The sequence below is a fragment of the Suncus etruscus genome, chromosome 14 (assembly GCF_024139225.1).
Source record: "Suncus etruscus isolate mSunEtr1 chromosome 14, mSunEtr1.pri.cur, whole genome shotgun sequence".
Taxonomy (NCBI): domain Eukaryota; kingdom Metazoa; phylum Chordata; class Mammalia; order Eulipotyphla; family Soricidae; genus Suncus; species Suncus etruscus.
The window spans coordinates 61,499,620-61,526,302 of NC_064861.1; the positions used below are offsets into that span (position 1 = coordinate 61,499,620).

The 26,683-nt window shown below is 47.1% G+C and overlaps 1 protein-coding gene across 1 annotated transcript; it reads left to right on the forward strand.

Moving 5' to 3' along the window:
* The first annotated feature begins 1,002 nt into the window (after positions 1–1,002).
* Positions 1,003–21,954, forward strand: CES4A (carboxylesterase 4A). Its single transcript, XM_049787417.1, has 14 exons — positions 1,003–1,060; positions 6,588–6,789; positions 11,504–11,645; positions 11,733–11,866; positions 12,099–12,252; positions 14,071–14,175; positions 14,253–14,357; positions 14,470–14,508; positions 15,533–15,673; positions 16,176–16,256; positions 16,884–17,037; positions 17,719–17,850; positions 18,206–18,278; positions 21,741–21,954. Exons 1-14 carry the CDS (start codon positions 1,003–1,005, stop codon positions 21,952–21,954), a joined length of 1,734 nt encoding a protein of 577 aa, XP_049643374.1.
* The last annotated feature ends 4,729 nt before the right edge of the window (positions 21,955–26,683 follow it).

The window sequence follows — 26,683 nt, forward strand, 5'->3', positions numbered from 1 at the left end:
ATTCTCCCTCTTTCTTCCTTCCCTCAATTCTGTCTCACCAGAGAGAAAAGGCAGAGTAGCCTATAAAAACCCCTTTTCTCAAGGTTGGGGTCTTACCTGAGTGACAGGAGGCTTTTGTGGAAGCCTCGAACTTCAAGCAAGATCTCCCCTTAGGAGGGGATCTCCCCTTAGGCAACCCTGGAAAATGACATCAACTCAGGGCCCCTCACCCTACCCTGGACATCATACATGGTTGCTACCTGACTTACTACTCCAAGTGGATGGGAGCTGGTGAGGAATGCATGCCCCTTGCCAGCTCCTAATCCTCCTCCTCTTCCAAATCTGAACCAGCCACTGCAGAGTGCATGGGCTGTGATCAGGACTGTGAGGAAGATTGGGGTGTACTGAGGAGAGACAGGACAGAATATCCAGAATATCCAGAAGAAGGGAGAGCTAAGGGTCTTAAAATCTACCAGGAGGAAACTTGGGGACAGAGGTGCCAAATACCCAAAGCTCTGCATCAGCTGAATTGGACTAGGGCTAGGCTCTTCCACGCTAGACTCATGTTAGCGCCACACACCAAGTCTATGGCACCAATGAGCCAGTTGGGAGGCGTTGCAAGCACACAGACCTTTGGTTTTGTTTTTATTTATTTTTTGTTTTTTGTTTGTTTTGGGGCCACACCCGGCAGTGCTCAGGGGTTACTCCTGGCTCCAAGCTCAGAAATCGCTCCTGACAGGCTCGGGGGACCATATGGGATGCTGGGATTCGAACCAATGACATTCTGCATGAAAGGTAAATGCCTTACCTCCGTGCTATCTCTCCGGCCCACACAGATCTTTTTAAGAGCCAAGACCATCTAGTGTGTGTATGTGACCTGTCACCCCAAGGCCAGTCACTTCTCCCGCCCCAGCACCTGCTGATAGGGATTGAGAGAAGATAAAAATGGGACTGTCAGTGCTCTCAGGCCCACAGTAGACCTGTGGACAGTGTCACAGCCACACCCTGACCAGCTGCTGGGACATGCACCGGATTCTGTGCCTGAGTATAACCCTCTACCTTACAGGGATCACAGCTCTAGGTAAGCCGCCATCCTCCCTAGGGCTTCAGGCAAGAGGGAGACAAGGAAGAAGAGGGTTGAAGCAAGTCTGAGCAGAGGTGGGAGAGTTTCTGAGTACTAATCCAGTCACCAGGTGGGAGTCTGAACAATTCTATTTTTTAAAATAGTTCACATTATTTTGTTTAGAGTTTGATTTTATATTTTTAGGTCTTATTCAACAAGTATAATACAAAATGAATATAGTATCTATGAGTAAGCCTATGGTATATATACATAGATAAACATGCTTATCCTCTGTAACCATGAGTTCAACAATGATCACCAGTACCCCACATGCCCCTTTGCAGTCAATATAGTCAAAATAACCACCATTCTGACTTCTACTATAAATTACCTATGCATTGATTTTTCTTTAATTTCAGAAAAATTTCAAGGCTAAAGTCACTATTAATAAATTCCTTTTAGTGCAGATTTTAGTGCATATCTGTGACAGCAGCAGCAGCAATTTTATACTCTGCTTTTATTATTTTTCCATCTAAAATCTTATCATCAGGTGTTTAGTACTGCTTAGAGTTATATTTCTTTAGCCAGGTCTCCAGATATGAATGGTGATTCCATCCTCACTCTATGACCTAAACTCCAGTTCTTTTTGTATATTTTATTTATTTATTTATTTATTTATTTATTATTTGGCTCACATTTGGCAGTGCTCAGGAGTTACTCCTGGCTCTGTGCTTAGGAATCCACTAGCAGTGGACTTGGGGGACTATATGGGATGCTGGGGATCAAACTTGGGTCAACTGTGTACAATTGCTCCAGCCCTAAACTCCAGGGCTTGAAGGTCTTGTTATTTGTACCTTTCAGATTTTTCAGAAAGGAAATGAAATTGCATATGAACACTAGATGATTCCTATGTTTGACTCAATAATTTTTCCAGAGTGGCATCACTCCTCCATTAACAGTGGATGCCAACGTCAAAGGCCATCATTTAAGGCATTATAGCTCCAGCAGAAATTTTGGGGTGACACATTGATGGTGTGACCTATAGTTAAAGCTATAACTCCACTAGACCTTTCATCTCTACCTTTGTAGGGTCTGATAATAAAACGTTTGCCCTATAATTTTTTCAGGAGGATGAAGAGAAATAATGCATCTCAAGTTGGGTAAACACCAGTCTATAATAAGGGGGCCAGAAAATAATACTTGTCGACTAGTCTATTATAAGTGAACCCAGAATTTAGGGTAAATGAGTATTTGACAGGCTTTGACCACCTGACTTATCCTCAGGCTGGACTGTCCCTTACTGGGTCCTACAACTCCTCCCTAGACCCCTGAGAAGCCCATGGGAGAGGACCCCAAGAAAGAGTTAAAAGGCTGCTAACTACAGTCACTCACACCTAAAGGTGAAAAAGTATCTTGATCCTGTTGGCTCATATCTGTGCCTTAAGGGCCTTTCTGTACTCATTTCTTCCTACTAGAGTCCTGGTATAAGAATGCAGCCTTGAAGATGTGGGTTGGGAGAAATTATTGGCTACCTGTAACTGGGGATGTGAGAGTATTCTATAGCCCAACTCCCAGAAATCAATTGTTTCAACATTCCTAGAAAGGTTTGTGAATCTACTTTCCAGGTACAACCCTGAAAGTTTCATTCAAAGTATGTAAAGTGGGCCTAGAAGAATCTGAATTCTCACAAAGATTCTGATGCAAATACTATGTTGCACAGTCAGATTCAATAATATTTGTGTCAGGACCCAGGGATTGTAGCTCAGTGGTAGAAGCCCTGCTCATATACTCTGGGTTTTGAGACTGTACCTGGTTGCTAGAGTCCAGCCCTGGGTGAATTGGCGTGAAGTAGGGGGCACCAGAGGATTAAGAAAACAAGCTAGACATAAGAGAGAAAAACATGGGGTTAGAGGGCTCGCAGCCTCATGGTCTGAAAGCCCTGGCTGTCCTCTACTAGGAAATTTTTTGTTCAGGAACAATCAACATTAGAGGAAAGGCAAATAACAATCAATTTTCTATCTAATCAAGCCTAAGAGTCTCTCTAAGAACAAAAAAGGGATGTGTTACAGGAAGAGGAAGCTAAAATCTCTGAAGATTGTCTTCCTTCAGGAAAGTGGCAGATAAAAGTTTGAATACAAGACTCCAACCAACAGAGCACAGGGCATTTCTGTCTGCTTTGACATTCAGGTAATTTAGAAATTAATGGGGCTGGAGCAATAGTGCAAGCGATAGGGCATTTGCCTTGCAGTTCAATCCCCCGGCATCCCATATGGTCCCCTAAGCCAGGAGCAATTTCTGAGCATATAGCCAGGAGTAACCTCTGAGTGTCACCAGGTGTGACCCAAAAAGCAAAAAAAAAAGGGGGGGGGCCGGAGAGATAGCATGGATGTAAGGTGTTTGCCTTTCATGCAGGAGGTCATCAGTTCGAGTCCCGGCATCCCATATGGTCCCCCGTGCCTGCCAGGGGCAATTTCTGAGCATGGAGCCAGGAATAACCCCTGAGCAGTGCCGTGTGTGACCCAAAAACCAAAAAAAAAAAAAAAAAAAAAAAAAAAAAAAAAAACATCCCCTAGGTCCCCGTTTTCTTTTTTTTTTTTTTTTTTTTTTTTTTTTTGTGGTTTTTGGGTGACACCCGGCAGTGCTCAGGGGTTATTCCTGGCTCCATGCTCAGAAATTGCTCCTGGCAGGCACGGGGGACCATATGGGACGCCGGGATTCGAACCGATGACCTTCTGCATGAAAGGCAAACGCCTTACCTCCATGCTATCTCTCCGGCCCCAGGTCACCTTTTTCTGCCCCTCTCCTCAGACTATCAACTCTCTTGCTAATTTATTTCTTGGATGTCTTCATGTCTGACACCTGGTAGTGCTTTGAGGTTAACTCCCAGCTCTGTGCTTGAGGGTCCTCCATAATTCCTGGAAGAAATTATGTGGTACCAGGGATGGAACTGAGATTGGCTTCATGCAAAGTAACTGCCTTCCTTCTCCCCTTTACTGTCTCTCTAGCTCAGGCCTTGTATGTTTGAAGCCACGAGTTCAATCCCCAGCCCATCAGGGCAGGTGTGATCCTAACACATCAGTGTGGGCCCCAGTACACCAAAATCCAGTAAGGTTGTATACACCACAAACAAGTGTGAGAGCAGCACAACCAAGTGGGTGACCCCCACCCTCACCCTAGTAAGCACCACAACCAAGTGAGTGATTCCTGGGCCAAGCAAGGACAATACAGGGTAGAAAAAAGAGAAAATAATACTGAGATCACATTTGCGTTCTGTCTTGCATTTGCCTTGTAGAGGGAGCCCCAAGGTACAGTACACAGAACACTTGTGTTGTGATATGGGATAAGGAAAAGAAATAACAAAGGATTAATGGGACCAGAATGTTATTATAGCAGGTAAGGCATTTGCCTTGCCTGGAGCCTATCTGGGTTCAATCCCGAGCATCTCATATGTTCTGCCAAGCTCTACAGGAGTGACTCCTGAATGCAGAGCCAGGAATATCCCCAAGAAAAGTTAGGTATGCCTTCCCGCAAAAAAAGGACTACAAATATGAAACTCTTGGCAAGGGGGTCAGGGTAGAGAGCAGGGTGAGAGTCTAGAAGGGCAAGATGCGGCATTGACAAAGGCCAAATCCAACCTAGTCTAGTTCATATTTCAAGAGTCAGCTGGGTGTAGGTATGCTTGTAGCATGTAATATGTGCATGTATGCTCCACATGGATACAATGTAGCCTGTGTCTACTTACATTCTTATCTCAAGACACATGGATTGCACTTAACTCTTCCATTTCTTCCTGTCTTATTGTTTTGGGGGGCTGGGGGAGTTGGGGCCACATACAGCTGTGCTCAAGAATAACTCCTGGATTGGTTGCTCAGGGATCACCCCTGGTAGGACCCAGGGGACCATATAAGGCACCAGAAATCAAACTGTGATCAGTTGCTTGCAGGGCAAACTCTCTACTCACTGTACATATCTTCTGCCCCCTGCATGTTTCTTGGGAAGTGAGCTTTATTCGCTATGTGTAAATATGCATTATGAGGCCCCAGGGTTTGATTCCCAGCACCCAAAAATAAATTGCATTTACCAGAATCCATGCAAGTATGTATATGAGAATGTATAAATGTATGTGGTTTATTCTCAGAAATATGGTTTGCAGGGGTTAACAACACAAAAAAGGCACAGTCATATTTTTTTTTCAGGAAGCATTAACTTTATTCATGCCCTATTCACCACATGTGTGTGGCCTACTCATAACCTTTCAAGCACTAGTTATTCTTGGCCCCGCATCTAAACTTCTTTCAGCCATCTTCCCTTTGGGTTCCATGCTGGTCCAAGACCAGAACGCAGAGACCCAAAAACCAGAGCGCCCAGCAGCGCAGAAAGGGAGGCACAGTCATATTAATAACAAACAAGCAAAAATCAAAAAGAACATATTTATTTTATTTATTTATTTATTTATTTATTTATTTTTGGTTTTTGGGTCATACCCGGCAGCGCTCAGGGGTTCCTCCTGGCTCTATGCTCAGAAATTGCTCCTGGCAGGCTCGGGGGACCATATGGGATACTGGGATTTGAACCACCAACCTTCTGCATGCAAGGCAAAAGCCTTACCTCCATTCTATCTCTCCAACACCAGAAGGAACACATTTATAGACATATGACAAGTTCGATGACACAAAGAGAAAGCACTTGCATGACAGTAGCTTTCTTTTTTTTTTTTTGTTTTTTTTTGTTTTTTTTTGTTTTTTTGTTTTTTTGTTTTTTTTTGTTTTTTTGTTTTGTTTTTGGGTCACACCCGGCGGTGCTCAGGGATTACTCCTGGCTGTCTGCTCAGAAATAGCTCCTGGCAGGCACAGGGGACCATGTGGGACACCGGGATTTGAACCAACCACCTTTGGTCCTGGATCAGCTGCTTGCAAGGCAAACGCCGCTGTGCTATCTCTCCGGGCCCGACAGTAGCTTTCATTCACCTATGGACACATCTTTGAAATCTTTTTTTTTTTTGCTTGTTTTTTTTTTTTGGGGGGGGGGGTCACAACCGGCAGCACTCAGGGGTTACTCCTGGCTCCATGCTCAGAAATCGCTCCTGGCAGGCTCAGGGACAATATGAGATGCCGGGATTCAAACCACTGTCCTTCTGTGTCTAAGGCAAATGTCTTACCACTGTGTTATCTCTCCGGCCCCACCTTTGAAATCTTTTTCTTTCTTTTTTTTTTTGGGGGGGGGGGTCACACCTGGCAGCGCTCAGGGGTTACTCCTGGCTCTATGCTCAGAAATCGCCCCTGGCAGGCACAGGGGACCATATGGGATGCCGGGATTCGAACCACCGTCTTTCTGCATGAAAGGCAAACGCCTTACCTCCATGCTATCTCTTCGGTCCCAACACCTTTGAAATCTTAATAAGAATGAAAAAAAAGAAAACAAAGTACACAGAAAAAGTGGACAAATCATAATTGCTGTGAAAAGCTTCAGGCCTCTTCTGGTAAGGTTATATGACCATTGGGCCAAAGTTCCTCTATTGACTGTGACCTTCCCTCTCTCTTCCTAGGGAAGCTGCACTCCAACAAGCCTCTGGTGGCCACCAAGTATGGGGTTCTGCAAGGAAAGCAGGTGTATGTCCAGAAGATGCCCGTCAATGTCTTCCTAGGAATCCCCTTCTCCAAACCTCCTCTGGGGGCCCGCAGGTTTGCAGCCCCAGAGCCTCCGGAGCCCTGGGAAGGAATCCGAACTGCCACCAGCCATCCCCCTTCGTAAGAGCCTGGGACTGTCTGTAAGAGGTGGGAGGTGAATGAGGGCTTGCCTCTGAACTGGGCTCAAACCCTGCACCAAAGAACACAGCAGGTGACCACAGGCTCTAGCTAGTTTCCAAATGTAGAGAATGCGTTGACTGATTCAGTGCTGTTAAAGACACTGATAATGTTCTCTGCCCCTTCCTTCCTTCCTTCCTTCCTTCCTTCCTTCCTTCCTTCCTTCCTTCCTTCCTTCCTTCCTTCCTTCCTTCCTTCCTTCTTTCCTTCCTTCCTTCCTTCCTTCTTTCCTTCCTTCCTTTCTTCTTTCCTTCCTTCCTTCCTCCCTTCCTTCCTTCCTTCCTTCTTTCCTTCCTTCCTTCCTTCCTTCTTCCTTCCTTCCTTCTTCCTTCCTTCCTTCCTTCCTCCCTCCCTCCCTCCCTTCCTTCCTCTTTCTTTCTTTTTCACAACTGGCTTTGCTCAGGACTTACTAGTGAACTCTGAACTCAGAGATCACTCCTGGAAGTGTTCAGGAGCCATATGGGGTGCTAAGGAGTAAATTCAGGCCAGCCACGTGCAAGGCAAGTGCCTGACCACTGTACTAGCACTCCAGTTCTATCCTTCCTTGCTTTATCCTTTTTTATTTGTTTGGTTTGGTTTTGGGCCATACTCTGTAGTACCCCAGACTTACCTCTAACTCTGTGCTCATGGATCACTCCTAGCAGTACCTAGGCATCCAGAGTAGTGCAAAGGGTAGAACCTGGGTCAGCTATATACAAGGCAAGCACCTTATCTAGTATACTCTCTCTGACTCTGGTGGTTCTCTTTTTTGTTGTTGTTGTTTTGTTTTTTGTTTTTTGTTTTTGGGCCACACCTGGTGGTGCTCAGGGGTTACTCCTGGCTATCTACTCAGAAATAGCTCCTGGCAGGCACGGGGGACCATATGGGATGCCGGGATTCAAACCAACAACCTTAGATCCTGGGTTGGCTGCTTGCAAGGCAAACGCCGCTGTGCTATCTCTCTGGCCCCTCCAGTGGTTCTCTTAAGGGAGAAATCTAGTATATGAATATTTCTAGCATCTGAAAAGAAAAAAAGCATGTAAGAAACAATGTTCATATGCACATACACACATGAACAGACACAAATACATGCATATATGCACAGGCACACTGAACCCTGATTTTTCCCCTCTCTGTTGGATCTCAAAGATTCAACAAACTCCACAAAGAATTCCGATGAGGCAGGCATATGTCCACTTCCCATTTGAATATCCAGGATCTCACTGTTAGCAGGCTCAAGTCCTGAGGATTCTGAGACAGAAACTGCTCTTTAGGCACCTAGCTTGGCAGCCTAAGCTTGGCAGAGCAGACAAATGTCCTCACTGTTTACTCAGGTTATTGACTAATTCATAATCTAGAATATTCTGTGATATAGCCAATGTCAGATAAAGCACTGAACATAGAAAAATGTCTACTGTAAGAACCTGGGTGCCAGATGACATAAGAAACAACTACAGGGGCCGGCGAGGTGGCCCTAGAGGTAAGGTGTCTGCCTTGCAAGCGCTAGCCAAGGAAAGATCGAGACCGCGGTTTGATCCTCCGGCATCCCATATGGTCCCTCCAAGCCAGGGGCAATTTCTGAGTGCTTAGCCAGGAGTAACCCCTGAGCATCAAACGGGTGTAGCCTGAAAAACAAAAACAAAAACAAAAACAAAACAAGAAACAACTACAGGGGCCAGAGAGATAGCACAGTGGCATTTGCCTTGCAAGCAGCTGAGCCAGGACCTAAGGTGGTTGGTTCGAATCCCAGTGTCCCATATGGTCCCCCGTGCCTGCCAGGAGCTATTTCTGAGCAGACAGCCAGGAGAAACCCCTGAGCACCGCCGGGTGTGGCCCTAACAAACCAAAAAAAAAAAAAAAAAAAAAAAAAAAAAGAAAAGAAAAGAAAAAAGAAATAAGTACAAGCAGCTGGGTATTTTGGAATACCATGAGGTAACCACAAGGATACAAGACCAGGTATTAGGAACATTATGTAAATGCTATTTGGGGACAAATGGTTCAGGTGACCTAATATGGAATTATCTTTGCTAGAACCCAGAGGATTATGGGTTCAACGATTGGGGTAACCTCTATATATGAATCTGGGTGCCCATTGTTGGAATAGTAGCTATAAACTGTTAGTAAAGGACTATTGGGAACACAGTGTTGGTTTAAGAATTGTGATATGGGGGGGGGGGGGGGCCGGGAAGGTGGCGCTAGAGATAAGGTGCCTGCCTTGTAAGCGCTACCAAGGAACGGACCGCGGTTCGATCCCCCGGCATCCCATATGGTCCCCCAAGCCAGGAGCGACTTCTGAGCACATAGCCAGGAGTAACCCCTGAGCGTCACCGGGTATGGCCCAAAAACCAAAAAAAAAAAAAAAAAAAAATTGTGATATATGGGCCCGGAGAGATAGCACAGCAGCATTTGCCTTGCAAGCAGCCGATCCAGGACCAAAGGTGGTTGGTTCAAATCCCGGTGTCCCATATGGTCCCCTGTGCCTGCCAGGAGCTATTTCTGAGCAGACAGCCAGGAGTAACCACTGAGCACCGCCAGGTGTGGCCCAAAAACTAAAAAAAAAAAAAAAGAATTGTGATATAGGGGCTGGAGTGATAGCACAGTGGTAAGCTGTTTGCCTTGCACATGGCCGACCTGGCACGAACCCGGGTTCAATCCCCAGCATCCCGTATGGTCACCTGAGCTTGCCAGGAGCGAATTCTGAGCACAGAGCCAGGAGTAATCCCTGAGCATTGCTGGATATGCCCCCCAAAATAATTGTGATATGGGAGTTAGAGTAATAGTACACTGCCTTGTAATGCAAATACAAGTAATAGTACTTGCCTTGCACATGAACAACCTAGGTTTAATCCCAGCATTCCATTTGGTCCCCTGAACACTGCCAAGAGTGATTTCTGAGTGCAGAGCCAGAAGTAACCCCTGAGCATTGCTGGAGGTGGCCCCAAAACAAAAAAAAAATTATGATATAGGAGCCAGAGCCAGAAGTGACTCCTGATTGCAGATCTATAACCACACCAGGTATGGTCCCCCCAAAAAATAATTGTGTTGAGGTATGATAGAGATATAGTATAGCAGGTAGGCTTCCTATCATGTATGTGACCAACCCCAGTTCAATCCCTAGCACCCCATATGATCTCCTTATCCCCACCAAGAGTGATCACTTGCCCAGAGCCAGGAGTAAGTCAGGTATGACCCAAAAATAGAAAGAAAAAATTGTGATGGAGCTGGGGAGGTGACTCAAAGGAGCACAATCTTTCCATGAAGGTGCCCTGGATGCCACCCCTGGAACCACATAGTTTTCCTGTCACCAAAGACTAAGCACTGCTGTTGTGACCCCCATAAGAATTGTGGGTCTGAGATTTAGTACAGCAGGTAGAGAACTTGCCTTGCATGTGGCCAATTCCAATTTGATCCCAGATACCCCATATTTTTCTTTAAGCTCTGTTAGGAGTGATCCCTAAGGGGAAAAGGAAGACAGGAATGCCTTTGTTTTGGATTAATAGCTGGGTGTCATCTTACACCCAAGCACCAGCCAAGAGTGATCCCTGAGCATAGATAAGCCCTGAGCACCACTGGTTGTACACCAAGACAAAACAAAACCAAAATGTGCTCGGCAAAGCCCTTTGTGGGATCATCTATATTCCAACTTCAGGTGCATAATCTAGTCTTTATTTTTCAGTTCTTCATCCTGGGTTGCCAGGTATAAATTTTAATTAATTTTCAGTCTTTTTTTTTTGGGGGGGGGGTCACACCCGGCAGCGTTCAGGGGTTACTCCTGACTCTACACTCAGAAAAATCACTCCAGAAGAGGCCGAAGAGATAGCATGGAGGTAAGGCGTTTGCCCCCTGTGCCTGCCAGGGGCCATTTCTGAGCACGGAGCCAGGAGTAACCCCTGAGCACTGCCGGGTGTGACCCAAAAAAAGAAAAAAATCACTCCTGGCAGACTCAGAGGACCATATGAGATGCCAGGATTCGAACCATCGTCCTTCTGCATGCAAGGCAAACACTCTACCTCCATGCTATCTCTCCAGCCCCTACTTTTCAACTTCCCCCCTTCCCCCCTCTTTTTTTTTTTTTCCCCTGGATAAATCTACCTGGGTTTCTTTTATTTTTAGCCTTTCTTTTTTTTTATTCTCCTTGGAATTAAAAATTTCTCTCCATAAAACTATTTACACGGGCCGGGCGGTGGCGCTCGAGGTAAGGTGCCTGCCTTACCTGCGCTAGCCTAGGAGACGGACCGCGGTTCGATCCCCCGGCGTCCCATATGGTCCCCCAAGCCAGGAGCGACTTCTGAGCGCATAGCCAGGAGTAACCCCTGAGCGTCACCGGGTGTGGCCCAAAAAAAAAAAAAAAAAAAAAAACTATTTACACGGGCCCGGAGAGATAGCACAGCGGCGTTTGCCTTGCAAGCAGCTGATCCAGGACCAAAGGTGGTTGGTTCGAATCCCGGTGTCCCATATGGTCCCCCGTGCCTGCCAGGAGCTATTTCTGAGCAGACAGCCAGGAGTAACCCCTGAGCACCGCCAGGTGTGACCCAAAAACAAACAAAAACAAACAAAAAAACTATTTACACACACACACACACACACACACACACACACCCTGGATTATTCCTTTGGGTTCTATTCCCTCCTTGTGGGACACACCCCAATGGTCTCCAATTTGCATTGTGTCCTCCAGGTGCCTTCAGGAGTCCTGGGGGCAGGTCAATTCCATGTACCTTCACACCGGCAAATACTATAATTGGATGACCTTCAGCGAGGACTGCCTGTACCTAAACGTGTATGCGCCGGTGTTCGCACCCGAGGAACCCCCAATCCCGGTAGGTGCTCAAGCCACCTTCTATCCCGCACCCCCATCACGGTAGGCCACCACACCGCCCGCTCAGGCCTTTGCCTTCTCTGCCCAGGTGATGGTCTGGTTCCCAGGAGGCGCCTTCCTCGTGGGTTCCGCTTCCACGTATGATGGCTCGCAGCTGGCAGCCCGCGAGAAAGTGGTGGTGGTGATTCTGCAGTACAGACTTGGCATCCTAGGATTCCTAAGGTGCAAACCTGGGCTCAGGGCGGGGACTAGAGTGGCGGGCCTGCTTAAGGAATCCGTTCTTTATCTCGTTGCTTGCTCCTTGCTTAGTCTTACTTAACACGATGCGACTGCAGCCCAGGATCTCTGAGTCGGGCTAGGTGGGGCGAGGCAGGGTTCGGTGGAGCAGCCACAGGATCCTTCAGAACCCAAATATCTTGGCTCGGGACCCTGACCTTGAGTTCTGCACGTTCAGCACCGGCGACAGCCATGCCCGTGGGAACTGGGCGCTGCTGGACCAGATTTTGGCTCTGCACTGGGTGCAGGAGAACATCAGGGCCTTCGGTGGAGACCCAGGCCTTGTGACCCTGTTTGGCGAATCCTCTGGGGCCTTTTGCGTCTCAGGACTGGTGAGTGGGGTACAGGGCCAACCTTCCACTAAAAGACACAGGTCCACATGCTCTCAACGTGCCCAAGGACACATTTGATTCTAAGACCTGTGAACCTGCTATTATCCCTACCCTGGAAACCTCCCCACACACCCCTAAAGCACCAGCTCCTGAACAGAGCATACTTTCTGACTTCTGAACACAGATGAACCAAGTCTGGGAGACAGGACCCGGGATAGAGACTGGGATGGGACACACCTCTAGAGCACAAACACCTGAGCTCTTTGTGTCAGTCAGACACATTTCTGGGCATAATCATTCATTTAAGTTCCTCAAAAATCAGGGGGGAAAATCTTTTTGTTTTGTTTTGGGGCTACCCCCGGTGATGCTCAGGCTATGCACTCAGAAATAGCTCCTGGCTTGGGGGGACATATGGGATGCCGGGGATCGAACCCAGGTCCATCCTGGATCAGCCCCATGCAAGGCCAATGCTTTACTGCTGCGCTATCGCTCAGGCCCTGGGTGGAGTCTTTTTAAAGAACCATTTTCTCCCTGTATTCTACAAAAAGTTCTTTGTAGGTACAGTAAACAAGGCCCAGAGAAGTTAATCATTTTTCCGAAGTTCAGGGTCAGATTTTAAGCAGGGGAGTGACATATCAGATGTGTATTTTGAGAGATGGTTCTACCTGATGGAACTGGGCTGGAAAGAAGCGGGAGTAGAAACGTGGAGGGCAACTACTTGGAGAGGATTCCTTCTCAGAGAAGAGCACAAGAATTGGTTCTAAAATAGAGGCTGAGAGGATGGAGGTTAAAAAGAGTGGGCCGGAGAGATAGCATGGAGGTAAAGCATTTGCCTTTCATGCAGAAGGACGGTGGTTCGAATCCCGGTATCCCATAGGGTCCCCTGTGCCTGCCAGGGACAATTTCTGAGCATAGAGCCAGGAGTAACCCCTGAGTGCTGCCGGGTGTGATCCAAAAACAAACAAACAAAAAAAAAAATGTTGCAAAGTGAGGCAAGAGACCAATGGACAGCACTGGGGTCGCTAGAATGTTGGATAAGTAGAGGAGATAGGGAGAGCCCTGGGTTGAGCAGATAAAAAGAAGAAAGGGACATCCAGATGGAGTGAAGGTTAACTGGGGTTAAGGCTAGAGCAACCTTGAGGCATATGGAAGTGTTCTTTGTTTCTTTTTTTGGGTCACACCCAGCAGTGCTCAGGAGTTACTTCTGGCTTTGCACTCAGAAATTATTCCTGGCAGGCTTGGGGGACCATATGAGATGCTAGGTCAGAGGCATGCAGGGCATATGCCCTACCCACTGTGCTATTACTTTAGCCCTGAAGCACATGAAGTTTGAGGTACCCAACCAAGTACAGGACATGCAGGCTTCCCTGGTTTGATCCTCAGCACTGCAAATAGTTCTGAGTACTGCCAGGTGTCACTCCTGAGCATAGAGCCAGTAATAACCCCTAAGCACTGCTGAATGTGCCCTTCCCCCAAAAAAATATTAAACAGAACCAAACGAAAAATTAGACTACCCCCATTTCCAGTCTAGTAGTAGATTATCTTTCACTAGCAAAACCCCCCTGTATTACCTCACCCCCTTCCTAAGAACCCTAGAGCACACTATAAAGTTCAGGATTTGGGGTTTGAAATTCTGAAGATAGGATGGCATCAATTCTACGCCAAGAATGCCAACTCAGGACTCCTGAAACCCTTCCTATCACCCCCACCTCTTAGGACCCCTCCTGACTGCCCAGTAATGGCCAACTTGTACCCAGAATTGCCCAGTAACCTCCACTTCTGTAGCTCATGTGAGCCATCCTCCACCCTCCCTCGCAGATGCTGTCACCCCTAGCCCGGGGTCTCTTCCACCGAGCCATTTCCCAGAGTGGCACTGCCCTCGTCGACACATTCATCACTCCTGACCCACTCAAGGTGGCCAAGGTAGGTATCTTCTTTCACTGATGGAGTAGCATCTAGGGCAATGCTGCCCCCAATCCTGAGTATCTCTTCTCCCACAGAAAATTGCCCAGCTGGCAGGTTGCCAACACAATAACACGCAGGTTCTAGTCAGCTGTCTGAGGGATCTATCGGGACATCAGCTCATGCGCATATCCAAGAAGATGGTAGGGAGAATGCATTTCCCCCTCTCCTGCCCACCCCAATTATCCTAGGGACCCTTTCTCAGAGCATATTTGGGAAACTGCTTTTAACTTGAATCCCTTCTTTTCCCCACAGAATTTCTTCCACTTCAACCCCCATAAGGATCCTCAGGAGGTAAACAGGCCCATTGTAGAACATTAGTATTTTCTAGATCTCTACGGTAGGTGGACACTCTGGATCAATAGTAAACTGTTCAGACCGAAATCCCTTCCAAGGAGGGTTGATGCAATAGAGAGAAGATAAAGCACTATAAACAGGCTGGAGCAATAGCACAGTGGTAGGGCATTTGCCTTGCATGTGGCTGACCCAGGATGGACCCGGGTTCAATTCCCATATGGTCCCTCAAGCCAGGAGCAATTTCTAAGCGCATAGCCAGGAATAACCCCTGAGCATCACTGGGTGTAGCCAAAAAAAATCCACTATAAACAAATAGGTCATCATCAAAACACATCAGCACATGGAGCAGAGGAAGGAGTTATGGGTGGCAGGGATGGGATTGAAATAAAGGTTCAAGACCAGAGGGATGAGGGGCCAGAGAGATGGCACAGCGGTAGGGCATTTGCCTTGCATGCAGCCGATTAAGTACGGATGGTGGTTCGAATCCAGGCATCCCATGTGTTCCCTCGAGCGTGCCAGAGCTAATTTCTGAACACAGAGCCAGGATTAACCCCTGAGCACCGCCAGGTGTGACCCAAAAACCCACCCACCCCCCAAAAAAGACTAGAGAGATGAGACAGGGCTTAAGGCACCTGTCTTTACATGCCAATGCTAGTTCAATCCCCAATACCACAGAGGATCTCCCAAGTCCTTCCAGGAGTGATCCCAGAGCACAGAGCCAAGAGAAAGCCCTGAGCACTTCTTGGTGTGGCCCAACTCACCTCAAATAATAATGAAATAAATAGAAGAACATAGAAAACTTCATGAGGGAGTGAATTGTCTAGATACCTTAGAGGAGCCCCCTGAAATTCAAATAGGTTAGTCCTGCCTGTTGTTTCCCTCGCCCATATCTGTTCTCCCAAGAATCACTGAGTTCCAACCTTTCCCTGCTCAAAAGGTCTACAGCTAGCTCAGTCTCTGGCATCCTAGGCTACAGTGCTGGGGGCCAGGGGACCACCCAGAAATCTCCCTCATCTTACAGATTGTGTGGTTTCTGACCCCTGTGGTGGATGGTGTGGTGCTCCTAGATAACCCTATGGCATCCCTGAGCCGAGGCCAGGTTGCACCTGTGCCATACCTTTTGGGCATCAATAGTCTGGAGTTCAGTTGGTCCCTGCCTTATGTAAGTAAAAAGGGGGGGTGCTCACCACAGTGGGTGGCAAAGGATTCCCATGGGTAGTTCGGGGCACCAGGATGGCTCCTAGGGACTCCTTGGAGATACCCCAATGTTTGGAGCTTTCTGATTCTCTGTGCAATGAGGTCAACCAGGAATAGGGGATGGGAAAGAAGCCTCTGGAAGTTTGGGGACTCCCACTCATCAAATCATAGTTTGTTGGAGGCATCACAAACATTCCTTAGTTTCAAGGCAACTGCAAATTGTAGTGTTCTTCCTGGCATCCTGGTGCAGGTAGATGTCTTTATTTATGGGAACTCTACCAGCTTCCATTTCAGCTGGAGCAGGATAGTATTATGGGAAGCATGGGGCACAGAAAGGTGGGCTACATCATGGGCCCTTTCTGGGTTGTGTGTACCTGTTTGGATGTGAGAAAGCATTGGGAGCTGCCTCATTCTCTGGAACTTCTCCTGCTGCCTGGTCAACACCTAAACCCTTATCCTAAGAGCAGCTCCTGCATATCTCGCTGAAACCACACAACATGAATAAGGAGACCATTTCCAAGATGCTATGGAGTACCAGCACCCTGATGGTGAGGCCATGTCAGCTGGGGAACTCGGTTTGGTTGGACAAAGCTAGTCACCAGTTCCTGCCTTTTGTTTTTCAATTTAGTAGCTTTGCCCTTCACAAAGTGCTCCCAGGTAGGATACACTGCTTGACTGGGGAGGTGATCTACAAAGTTAGAGTACATATTTTGCTTGTGGGAGCTGTAGGCTTCATCTCTGGCAATGCCTGGTTGCCCAAGCACCACCAGTAATTACCTCCAAACAAAACAACAAAGGTAAAAACTCACCAAAAAGAAAGAGCTTCCTGGGGCTGGTGTGGTGGCGCTAGAGGTAAGGTGTCTGCCTTGCCAGCGCTAGCCTAGGACGGACCACGGTTCAATCCCTCGGCGTCCCATATAGTCCCCCAAGCCAGGAGTGACTTCTGAGTGCATAGCCAGGAGTAACCCTTGAGCGTCACTGGGTGTGGCCCAAAAACCATAAATAAAAAAAAAAAGAGCTTCCTAATAAGCACTCTTTTCTCCCTCTCCCCAAAGCCAACCACTGTTGGGGGGCGGCTGAACCTGAACCTGAACCCAGGTTCCTGGTGTGCCTAATTCTGGCCTGACTAGAACCCCAGGCCTCAACATGGACCTCTGGGTGGCTTCCCCATTCAGAATATCACTAAGGAGCAGTTGCCCATAATAGTGGAGAAATACCTGGGCCAGATCGACTACCGGGACTTGAAGATGATCCGGAAGCAAGCCGAGGAGCTGGTTGGGGACATAACCTTTGTATATGCCACGCTGCAGACTGCTCGCTACCACCGCAGTATGTAGGGCCTCCAGATGGCCATACCCTATCCACTCCTGCTGCTTATCCTCTAGCTCTCCATACTTCTGGACAGGTGTAGGATTCCAAAATGCCACCAAAAAGGCTCCTGTTGTCAACAGTAAATCAAAGGGGTTCTTAGGAACAAGTGACCAGGCCAGAGTAGATCAACCAGAAAAGTATCATAGCTGGAAGGACCTGCCAGGTAGGGGAGAGCTGGGGAGACCTATGGATCTGAAAGGGGAGACAGTAAAGAAACTTAGATACCACTCCATGAGAAGGTGCAGAGAATCAGAGTAATAGTACAGCATTAAGGCATTTGCCTTGAACGTGGCCAGCCCAGGTTTGATCTCTGGCATTTCATATGGTCCCCCATTTACCACCAGGGGGTTATTTCTGAGTGCAGAGTCAGGAATAACCCAGGTGCGGCCCAAACACTAAAGAGAAAGAAAGAAAGAGTGAAGAGGAAGGCCATTACTCTCCAAGAGGTTTTAGCACCATCTGCACTTGAGGACCTGCAGTTCAGCTAGGTATCCCAGATCTTGTAGCTCATGGGGAACAAGGAGGAGTGAGTGGGCTCTATTCCTCTCTCCCCTGCTTGAGGCCCAGGGCTGAATTTCTGGGCTGAAAAAGATGCGAAGAGACTTTCCTCAAGATGTTTGTCAAGTTTCCTGTTCACAGATGCTGGCTTCCCAGTCTACCTATATGAGCTTGAGCGAGCAGCTCCCTGTCACTTCATTCACAAACCCCCAGCTTATGGTGCCGACCATGCGGATGACATCCACTATGTCTTTGGGAGTCCATTCTCCAAAGGTACTGAACCCCCACCTCGGCCTTTCTGGGCACTGACCACTCCCTCTTACAGGCAGCTGCTCTCTGCTGTCCTCAAAAAAGGGACACCTCACTCATGGGGGTGACCAACCAGGGGCCAAATCTGTACTTCTCCCTTTCAGAAGTCACACCTAGGCCAGAGCAATAGTTTAGCAGTAGGACATTTATTTTTCACATGGCCAACCAGAGTTCAATCCTTAGCATCCCAAATGGTCCCCCAAGCCTACCAGGAACGATTTCTGAGCTCAGAGTCAGGAATAATCCCTGAATTACTACTGGGTTAGGCCCCAAAACAAACAAACAAACAAAAAAGAAGTCACATACATTTTGCCCCCAGGCCAGTCCACAAGTGAGGAGAGAATGCTGAGTCGCCAAATGATGAAATACTGGGCCAACTTTGCCCGCACAGGGTAAGTGTTCCCCCTCAGCACAACCAGGCAGGCCTCTTGTAAAGTTCAGCCAAGGGACCAGTTACTTTGATGCTTGCCCCTGTCTGTCCAAAGGAATTTCAGCATCAGTACAGTTAAAGGCCCCATTTTGGGGGATGGGGGAGGCACACCTGGAGTGCTCAGGGCTAATTTCTGGATCTATGCTCACGGATTACTCCTGGCAGACTTGGGGAACCATATGGGATGCCAGATTTCAAATCCAAGTTGGCCACATGCAAGGCACGCTCCCTACCTGCTGTTCTATCTCTCTGGCCCCTTGAATGCTTCTCCCTTTCCTTTCTCCATCAGTCAACAGGTCCTAAAGAGCCCTAAAGCATGTTTCTCCTTGTCCCCAAGCACATTTGTCCTTCACGTAAACATCAAGATTCGTTACCACTGCAGTCTTTTGTGTCAACCCAATAATGGCAGCTGAAATTGAGGATTTATAAACATGACCCCATCCTCAAGTAAAAACTTCACATTTAGTAAAAAATATTTTTAAATTTTATCTGGGTGGGGATAGAGAAATAGTACAGAGAAATAAGGCTTTTGCTTTGCATGTGGCTGGCCCTGGTCAATGCCTTGTACCACATGATATACTCTCCCGAGCACCACCGGGGGTCACTATTGAGCACTGTTGGGTGTGACCCAATCTCCCCTCCCCACCTCATTCACACAGGAAAAAAAAACTAAAACTGATGATCTTGAATATTGAGAGCTGGGGGAGGGGGACAGAAGATGCTATGAATATGTAAAGGGGGTGTCTAAGAGGTCAAGAAAGACGGGATGGGGCCGGGCGGTGGCGCTAAAGGTAAGGTGCCTGCCTTGCCTGCGCTAGCCTTGGACAGACCGCGGTTCGATCCCCCGGTGTCTCATATGGTCCCCCAAGCCAGGAGCAACTTCTGAGCGCATAGCCAGGAGTAACCCCTGAGCGTTACTGGGTGTGGCCCAAAAACCAAAAAAAAAAAAAAAAAAAAGAAAGAAAGACAGGGGAGGTTAGCTACACTCAATAGTACTTTTAGACTACACCCAACTCTGTGTTCGGGGATTACTCCTGGTGGTGCTAGGGATTATGTGGTTCTATGCCAAGACTCTTTGCCTCTTGAGCTCTTTTTCTAGCCCCACAACTCTAACTTACTGTTCCCTCTGCCTGGAAGTGTCTGTCCATCACACAATTCCCTGCTCTTTCTTTTTTTTCTCCTTGTTTTTTGTTTGTTTGGGAGCCAAATTCAGCAATGTTCAGGAGTTACCAGTACTCCTGATTCTTACTTATGAATCACTCCTGAGGGGCTCAGGGAATCTTATAAGATACTGAGGATCAAACTGGAGTTGGCCAGGTATAAGGCAAGCTCCTTACCCTCTGCACTTATATTTCTGACCCCCTCTTTCTTTAGGATCTGTGTAAAGGAGCTGGAGAGATAGCACAGTGAAAGGGTGTTTGTCTTGCATGCAGCCGAACTGGAACAGACCCTTATTCAATTCCTGGCATCCCATATGGTTCCCCAAGCCTGCCAGGAGCAATTTCTGAGCACAGAGACCTAGGGTGTGACTTAGAAAGCAAGAAAGAAAGCAAGAAAGAAAGCAAGAAAGAAAGAAAGCAAGAAAGCAAGAAAGAAAGCAAGAAAGAAAGCAAGAAAGAAAGCAAGAAAGCAAGCAAGAAAGCAAGCAAGAAAGCAAGAAAGAAAGAAAGAAAGAAAGAAAGAAAGAAAGAAAGAAAGAAAGAAAGAAAGAAAGAAAGAAAGAAAGAAAGAAAGAAAGAAAGAAAGAAAGAACGAACGAAAGAACGAAAGAAAGAAAGAAAGAAAGAAAGAAAGAAAGAAAGAAAGAAAGAAAGAAAGAAAGAAAGAAAGAAAGAAAGAAGAAGGAAGGAAGAAGGAAGGAAGGAAGGAAGGAAGGAAGGAAGGAAGGAAGGAAGGAAGAAAGGAAGAAAGAAAGAAAGAAAGAAAGAAAGAAAGAAAGAAAGAAAGAAAGAAAGAAAGAAAGAAAGAAAGAAAGAAAGAAAGAAAGAAAGAAAGAAAAGAAAGAAAAGAAAGAAAGAAAGAAAGAAAGAAAGAAAGAAAGAAAGAAAGAAAGAAAGAAAGAAAGAAAGAAAGAAAGAAAGAAAGAAAGAAAGCAAGCAAGCGGGCCCGGAGAGATAGCACAGCTCGTTTGCCTTGCAAGCAGCCGATTCAGGACCAAAGGTGGTTGGTTCGAATCCCGGTGTCCCATATGGTCCCCCGTGCCTGCCAGGAGCTATTTCTGAGCAGACAGCCAGGAGTAACCCCTGAGCATCGCCGGGTGTGGCCCAAAAACCAAAAAAAAAAAGAAAGAAAGAAAGAAAGAAAGAAAGAAAGAAAGAAAGAAAGAAAGAAAGAAAGAAAGAAAGAAAGAAAGAAAGAAAGAAAGAAAGAAAGAAAGAAAGAAAGAAAGAAAGAAAGAAAGAAAGAAAGAAATAAAGAAAGAAAGAAAGAAAGAAAGAAAGAAAGAAAGAAAGAAAGAAAGAAAGAAAGAAAAGAAAGCAAGAAAGCAAGAAAGCAAGAAAGCAAGAAAGAAAGAAAGAAAGAAAGCAAGAAAGCAAGAAAGAAAGAAAGAAAGAAAGAAAGAAAGAAAGAAAGAGAGAGAGAGAGAGAGAGAGAGGAAGGAAGGAAGGAAGGAAGGAAGGAAGGAAGGAAGGAAGGAAGGAAGGAAGGAAGGAAGGAAGGAAGGAAGGAAGGAAGGAAGGAGGGAGGGAGGGAAGGAAGGAAAGATTTGTATAAATAGCTCTGTAGAACTCTTGAGCCCCGTGGGCGCCTGAGAGATAACATGGAGGTAAAGCATTTGCCATGCATGCAGAAGGACGGTGGTTTGAATCCCAGCATCCCATATGGTCCCCCATGTAGCATTACAGCCCTTAGGATGGGCTTGGATGGTGGATGGATGGAGGGACCTTTCTCTGCCCTTCCAGGCCACATGGCTCCACCTTCTCCAACCGGTGGGTCATCAGGTTCAAGAGGATGGCGGGCAGAAATCTCACTCACAAGCAGGCTCCAGGAAATATCAGCTTTATTCAGGCCCTGGCCAACATGTGTGGCCTATAATCGTAAACCTATTTAAGCATGGTCTTAGTTTGCCCTGCGTCTTAACTTCTTTCAGCCATGTCTCCTCCTGCTACTTCCCCATCCAGGCAAATTCCTTTGCCCTTAAGGTCCAAAGCCTTATCTAACCTTCCCAAGACCCCTCCCAGGAATGGGAGGGTTTTGCAGGTAAATTTATGCAGGATTAGGGGTGTGGTAACACCCCGAGCCTGCCAGGAGTGATTTCTGAGTGTAGAGTCAGGAGCACTGCTGGGTGTGACCCAAAAACCAAAAAAAAAAAAAAGAACTCTTGAGCCCCCATCCCCAAGAGAAGGTGAGTGAAGAAAGGGTAAAGGATAAGGAGACAGGGTGGAGGTGAACGTAGGCCATCCTCTCTTCTTTTTCTGGGCAGAAACCCTAATGATGGAAAGCTGCCTTATTGGCCTCCTTATGACAAGGATGAGAAGTATTTGCAGCTGGATTTCACCATAAGAGTGGGAGCGAAGCTCAAGGAGGAGAAGATGGCCTTCTTGAGGAGGCTGCGCCACGATGAGGACCTGAGCGAAAGAGGCATCCCCGAGGGGGCCAATACAGGAAGAGCCACTACTCAGGCCTCAAAGACATAAGCCCCGGTCACATCTGGGGAAAGTGTCCTCCCCTGCCCATTCTAGGATCTACCACAGCTTCCCTAGTGTCTCTGGGACCAGAGCCCAGAATATTTGTTTGGATTTTGTTCATTTTGGGGGAGGCACATCTAATGGTGCTCAGGCCTTACTCCTGATTCTACATTCAGGGTTTATTTCTGGTGGTCTGGGGGAAACCATACCTGGTACCAGAGACCAAGCCTGAGTTGGCTGTGTGCAAGTCAGACACCCTACTTGTTGTCCTATTGCTCAGACCCCCAGAGCTCCAGGCTTAACCTTGTTTGTGGTCCTATATTGTAAAATAAAAACCTATGAATTGTGAGATTTGCCCCCAGGCATTGTATTTCTTTTATATATATAATATCTTTATTTAAACACCTTGATTACAAACACGATTGTGGTTGGGTTTCAGTCATGTAAAGAACAACCCCCTTCACCAGTGCAACATTCCCATCACCAATGTCCCGAATCTCCCTCCTCCCCACCCCACCCCTGCCTGTACGCTAGACAGGCTTTTTACTTCTCTGATTCATTCACATTGTTTTGATAGTTCTCAATGTAGTTATTTCTCTGAGGCACTGTATTTCTAAAACCACACAGCTGAGTCTGAAAAAACAGGGTAGCAGTGAAGAAATAATACACCAAATCAGTCAGGAAAATCAAGGAGTCAGTGGCTTTTCTTTTTTTTTTTTTTTTGGTTTTGGGGTCACACCCGACATCGCTCAGGGGTTCTGGCTCCATGCTCAGAAATCGCTCCTGGCAGGCTTGGGGGGCCATATGGGATGTCGGGATTTGAACCGATGACCTTCTGCATAAAAGGCAAATGCTTAACCTCCATGCTATGTCTCTGGCCCCAAGTCAGTGGCTTTTAAGAGTGGCTTCTCGGGGGCCGGAGAGATAGCATGGAGGTAAGGCGTTTGCCTTTCATGCAGGAGGTCATCGGTTCGAATCCCGGCGTCCCATATGGTCCCCTGTGCCTGCCAGGAACAATTTCTGAGCCTGGAGCCAGGAATAATCCCTGAGCACTGCCGGGTGTGACCCAAAAACCACAAAAAAAAAAAAAAAAAAAAAAAAAGAGTGGCTTCTCGATGGGGCTGGAGAGATAGCACAGTGGTAGGGCATTTGCCCTGCATGCAGCTGATTCAGGATGGATGGTAGTTCTAATCCCAGCATCCCATATGATCCCCTGAGCCTGCCAGGAGTAATTTCTGAGCACAGAGCAAAGAGTATCCCCTGTGTGTCACCAGGTGTGGCCCCAAAACAAACAAACAAAAAGATTGGCTTCTCTGGCTTCTACCTCATGGTGTCTCATGGAGCCCAGCCAAAACTAACTTTGTTTATTATACCAATCCCCATCTAGCAGGAGAAGGAAGGTCAAGAGTGAGACAAAAGTACCTATCCAGTGGGCTTTTACATACCAAAGGAAGAGGTGTTTTGTTTTTATTTTGGGGGGTTTTGTTTGTTTGTTTGTTTTAGGACCACACCTTGCAGGGTTCAGGGGTTACTCCTGGCTCTGCTCTCAGAAATCACATCTGGGGGCCGGGCGATGGCGCTGGAGGTAAGGTACCTGCCTTGCCTGCGCTAGCCTAGGACGGACCGCGGTTCGATCCCCCGGCGTCCCATATGGTCCCCCAAGAAGCCAGGAGCAACTTCTGAGCACATAGCCAGGAGTAACCCCTGAGCGTCACAGGGTGTGGCCCAAAAAAAAAAAAAAAAAGAAATCACATCTGGCAGCGTGGGGGATATTATAGGATACTGGAGATCGAACCTGGGTTCGTCCCGGGTCAGCTGTGTGCAAGGCAAATGCCCTACCGCTGTGTTATCACTACAGTTCCAACCAAAGAAAGAGGTTTAAGGAGGGAGGAAGTTGGGGAAACGCTTTTATTTGGTGTTGATAGCTGGTGATGTCATCTTACACTGTACCATCCTCTTCAGCCTAATGTCCCATGATGCCTACCTAGCCCCTTGACTCCATTGTTCCCCAACAAGGCCCTTTCACTGTCACACTACAGCCAGCTACCCAACCTCAGGACAAATGCTTCTCTCAGTTCCTAATCCAGGGAATTGTGTCAGAGAGTACTTGCCTTGCATGTGTGAAGTGTGAAGCCCTGGTACAATTCCCACACCATACACAAAACAAAAACACCCTACCAGATCCTCCCCACATTCAAAATTTACTTGAAACTACCTCTTCTGGGAAGTGTTCCCCAACCTGTCTCACAAATCTTTCTTTGGTTTGACTTGGCTTTTTTTTTTTTTTTTTTGAGGGGAACCAGGTGGAACTAGATAGACTTAATATAAAATTGACCCTTTTAAGTCTTTTTCAGTGGCCTTTAGAGGTTGTGTGCCTATCACATTCCACTCTATAACTATATTATCATCTCAACTGAAACTCTAGAGTGTGAACTATAACTCCTTATTTCTTCTTTCCCCACCCTTGGCACTTCCTATTCTACTTTCTAGCCTGTGAACTCGATGGTCTCATTATCTCAGATTAATCAAATCCTACAACACTTGTTTGGTTGTGTCTGGATTTTGTTCCTTTCTAAGGCTGAGTAATATTCCATTATAAACACGTGCCACGATTTGTTTATGTTGTTGGTAGACATTTAGGTTGTTCTAGCCTATGGTCTGATGTGAATAATGCTATTAATTAGGCTGATTATTATCTGGGAGGGAGGGTTAGATGTCATGCCGTGCTGTACTCAGGGCTTACTCCTGGCTCTGTGCTCAGGAATCACTCTGGGCCTGGTTCAGAGATCATATGAAGTACCAGGGAACCCTGGTCAGTTGTAAGCAAGGCAAGCATCCTACCTGCTGTACTATCTCTCTGCCCTCTACCTTGTCTTCTGCTTGCCATATGACCAACAGGAAACCTCCCAACCCCAAGAACAGAGTCTCCTAAGTCCCTGCCAGATTCCTCTCTGCAGGCTCTTAGAATTGACAGGATCTTGGCCACTCCCAAGGCTTTTCCTAGAGAGTATTCCTGCTTGCCACTGCTGTGCCATTGCCACTCAAGGAATGCAAAACCAAAGCTGCAGTGGGAGGAAAGGCAGCACACGAGTCTAGTCCCCTGTCTGTCCCCTGTGGTTCAGAGGTATGAGACCAGCTACCCACTCTGGAAGCAGCTCTCCTTCCTCTGTTCCAACACCCTTTCCAGCCCCTAGTCTTCTGAAGTACAAGTTACTGGCCCAGGAGGCAGGGAAGGACCAGTTAGCATTTAGCAAAATGCATGTCCACCCACCCACCCTGGCTGTCATGCTTCCCTGGAGCCGGGGCCTCAGGCCAGCCTCCAGCCAACTAATCTGAAGAGACCAGCTGCCAGAACTGAGGCTGGGGGCAAGAGGCATGAAGGCAGAAATTAGCAAAGTGAGGCAGCTGGCAACAGAGGCACTCCAAGTAGGAGGGCATCTGCCAAGTTTTCTGACTGCCTACTGGGCAGGTCCCTGCTGGTGATCATGATAGGGCCTGGCTATTAAAAAAATAATAATTATTTTTAACTTTTTTGGTTCTGGATAACACCCAGCAGTGCTCAAGACTTACTCCTGGCTCTGTGGTCAGGGATCACTCCTAGTGGGCTCAGGGGACCATATGGAGCGCTGGAGATCAAACCTGGGTCAGTGGTATAGAATGCAAGTACCCTCCCTACCCCTATCCACTATCCTATCTTTCCAGCTCCTTGCTATGTTATCTTTTTACTATTATTATTTATTTTCAGCCACACCCATTTGATGCTCAGGGGTTACTCCTGGCTAAGCATTCAGAAATTGCCCCTGGCTTGGGGAGACAATATGGGACACCTAGGGATCAAACCACGGTCCTTCCTTGGCTAGCACTTGCAAGGCAGACACCTTACCTCTAGCGCCACCTCACCGGCCCCACTATTATTATTTTTAAGTTTATCTTAGTTTCTTTGTTTGGGGGCCACATCTAGTGCTGCTCAGGGCTTACTACTGACTTTGAGTTCAGGGATCACTCCTGGTAGGCCCAGCAGACCATATAAGATGAACTCAGGTCAGCTGTGTGCAAGGCAAATGCCCTATCTGCTGTACTATCACTCCAGCCCTATTATTATTGATGTTATTATTATTATTATTATTATTAAAGGAAAAAATCACTCTTCAGTAAAGTGTTTCTTGTGCTTTGATGCTCTTTTGGGTTTGGTTTTGTTCTTTTTTCAGGGTTTTAGGCCACACCTGGCAAGATTCAGATTTTTCCTGGCTCTGTGCTTAGGGGACCATATGTGGTGCCAGGATTGAATCAAGGCCAGCTGTATGCAAGGCAAATGCCTAATCCCTGTACTTTCTTTCTTTCTTTCTTTCTTTTGTTTTTTGTTTTTTGTTTTTTTGAGCCACATTCGTTTGATGCTCAGGGGTTACTATACTCCTGGCTAAGTGCTCAGAAATTGCCCCTGGCTTGGGGGGACCATATGGGACACCGGGGATCGAACCGCGGTCCTTCTTTGGCTAGCGCTTGCAAGGCAGACACCTTACCTCTAGCGCCAACTCGCCGGCTCCATCCCTGTACTTTCTAATGGTCCCTTGCTTCTTTTTTTGTTTTTTTATTTGCTTGATTATGATGAAGGGAATGATTAGGCCACACTTCGCTCTGTGGTCCAGGGAGCTCTCAGAATTGCTCAAGGAACCATGGGCTTCCTACATTCAAAGTATAAGCTCAGTCCCTGGAGTCATCTGCCTGGCCATAGAGTCTT

Coding starts and splice junctions, on each gene's coding strand:
- CES4A (XM_049787417.1), top strand. CDS start 1,003: ATGCACCGGATTCTGTGCCTGAGTATAACCCTCTACCTTACAGGGATC. Junction 12,253..14,070: donor CCTTTTGCGTCTCAGGACTG/GTGAGTGGGGTA, acceptor CCTCCCTCGCAG/ATGCTGTCACCCCTAGCCCG. Junction 18,279..21,740: donor GCCAACTTTGCCCGCACAGG/GTAAGTGTTCCC, acceptor TTTTCTGGGCAG/AAACCCTAATGATGGAAAGC.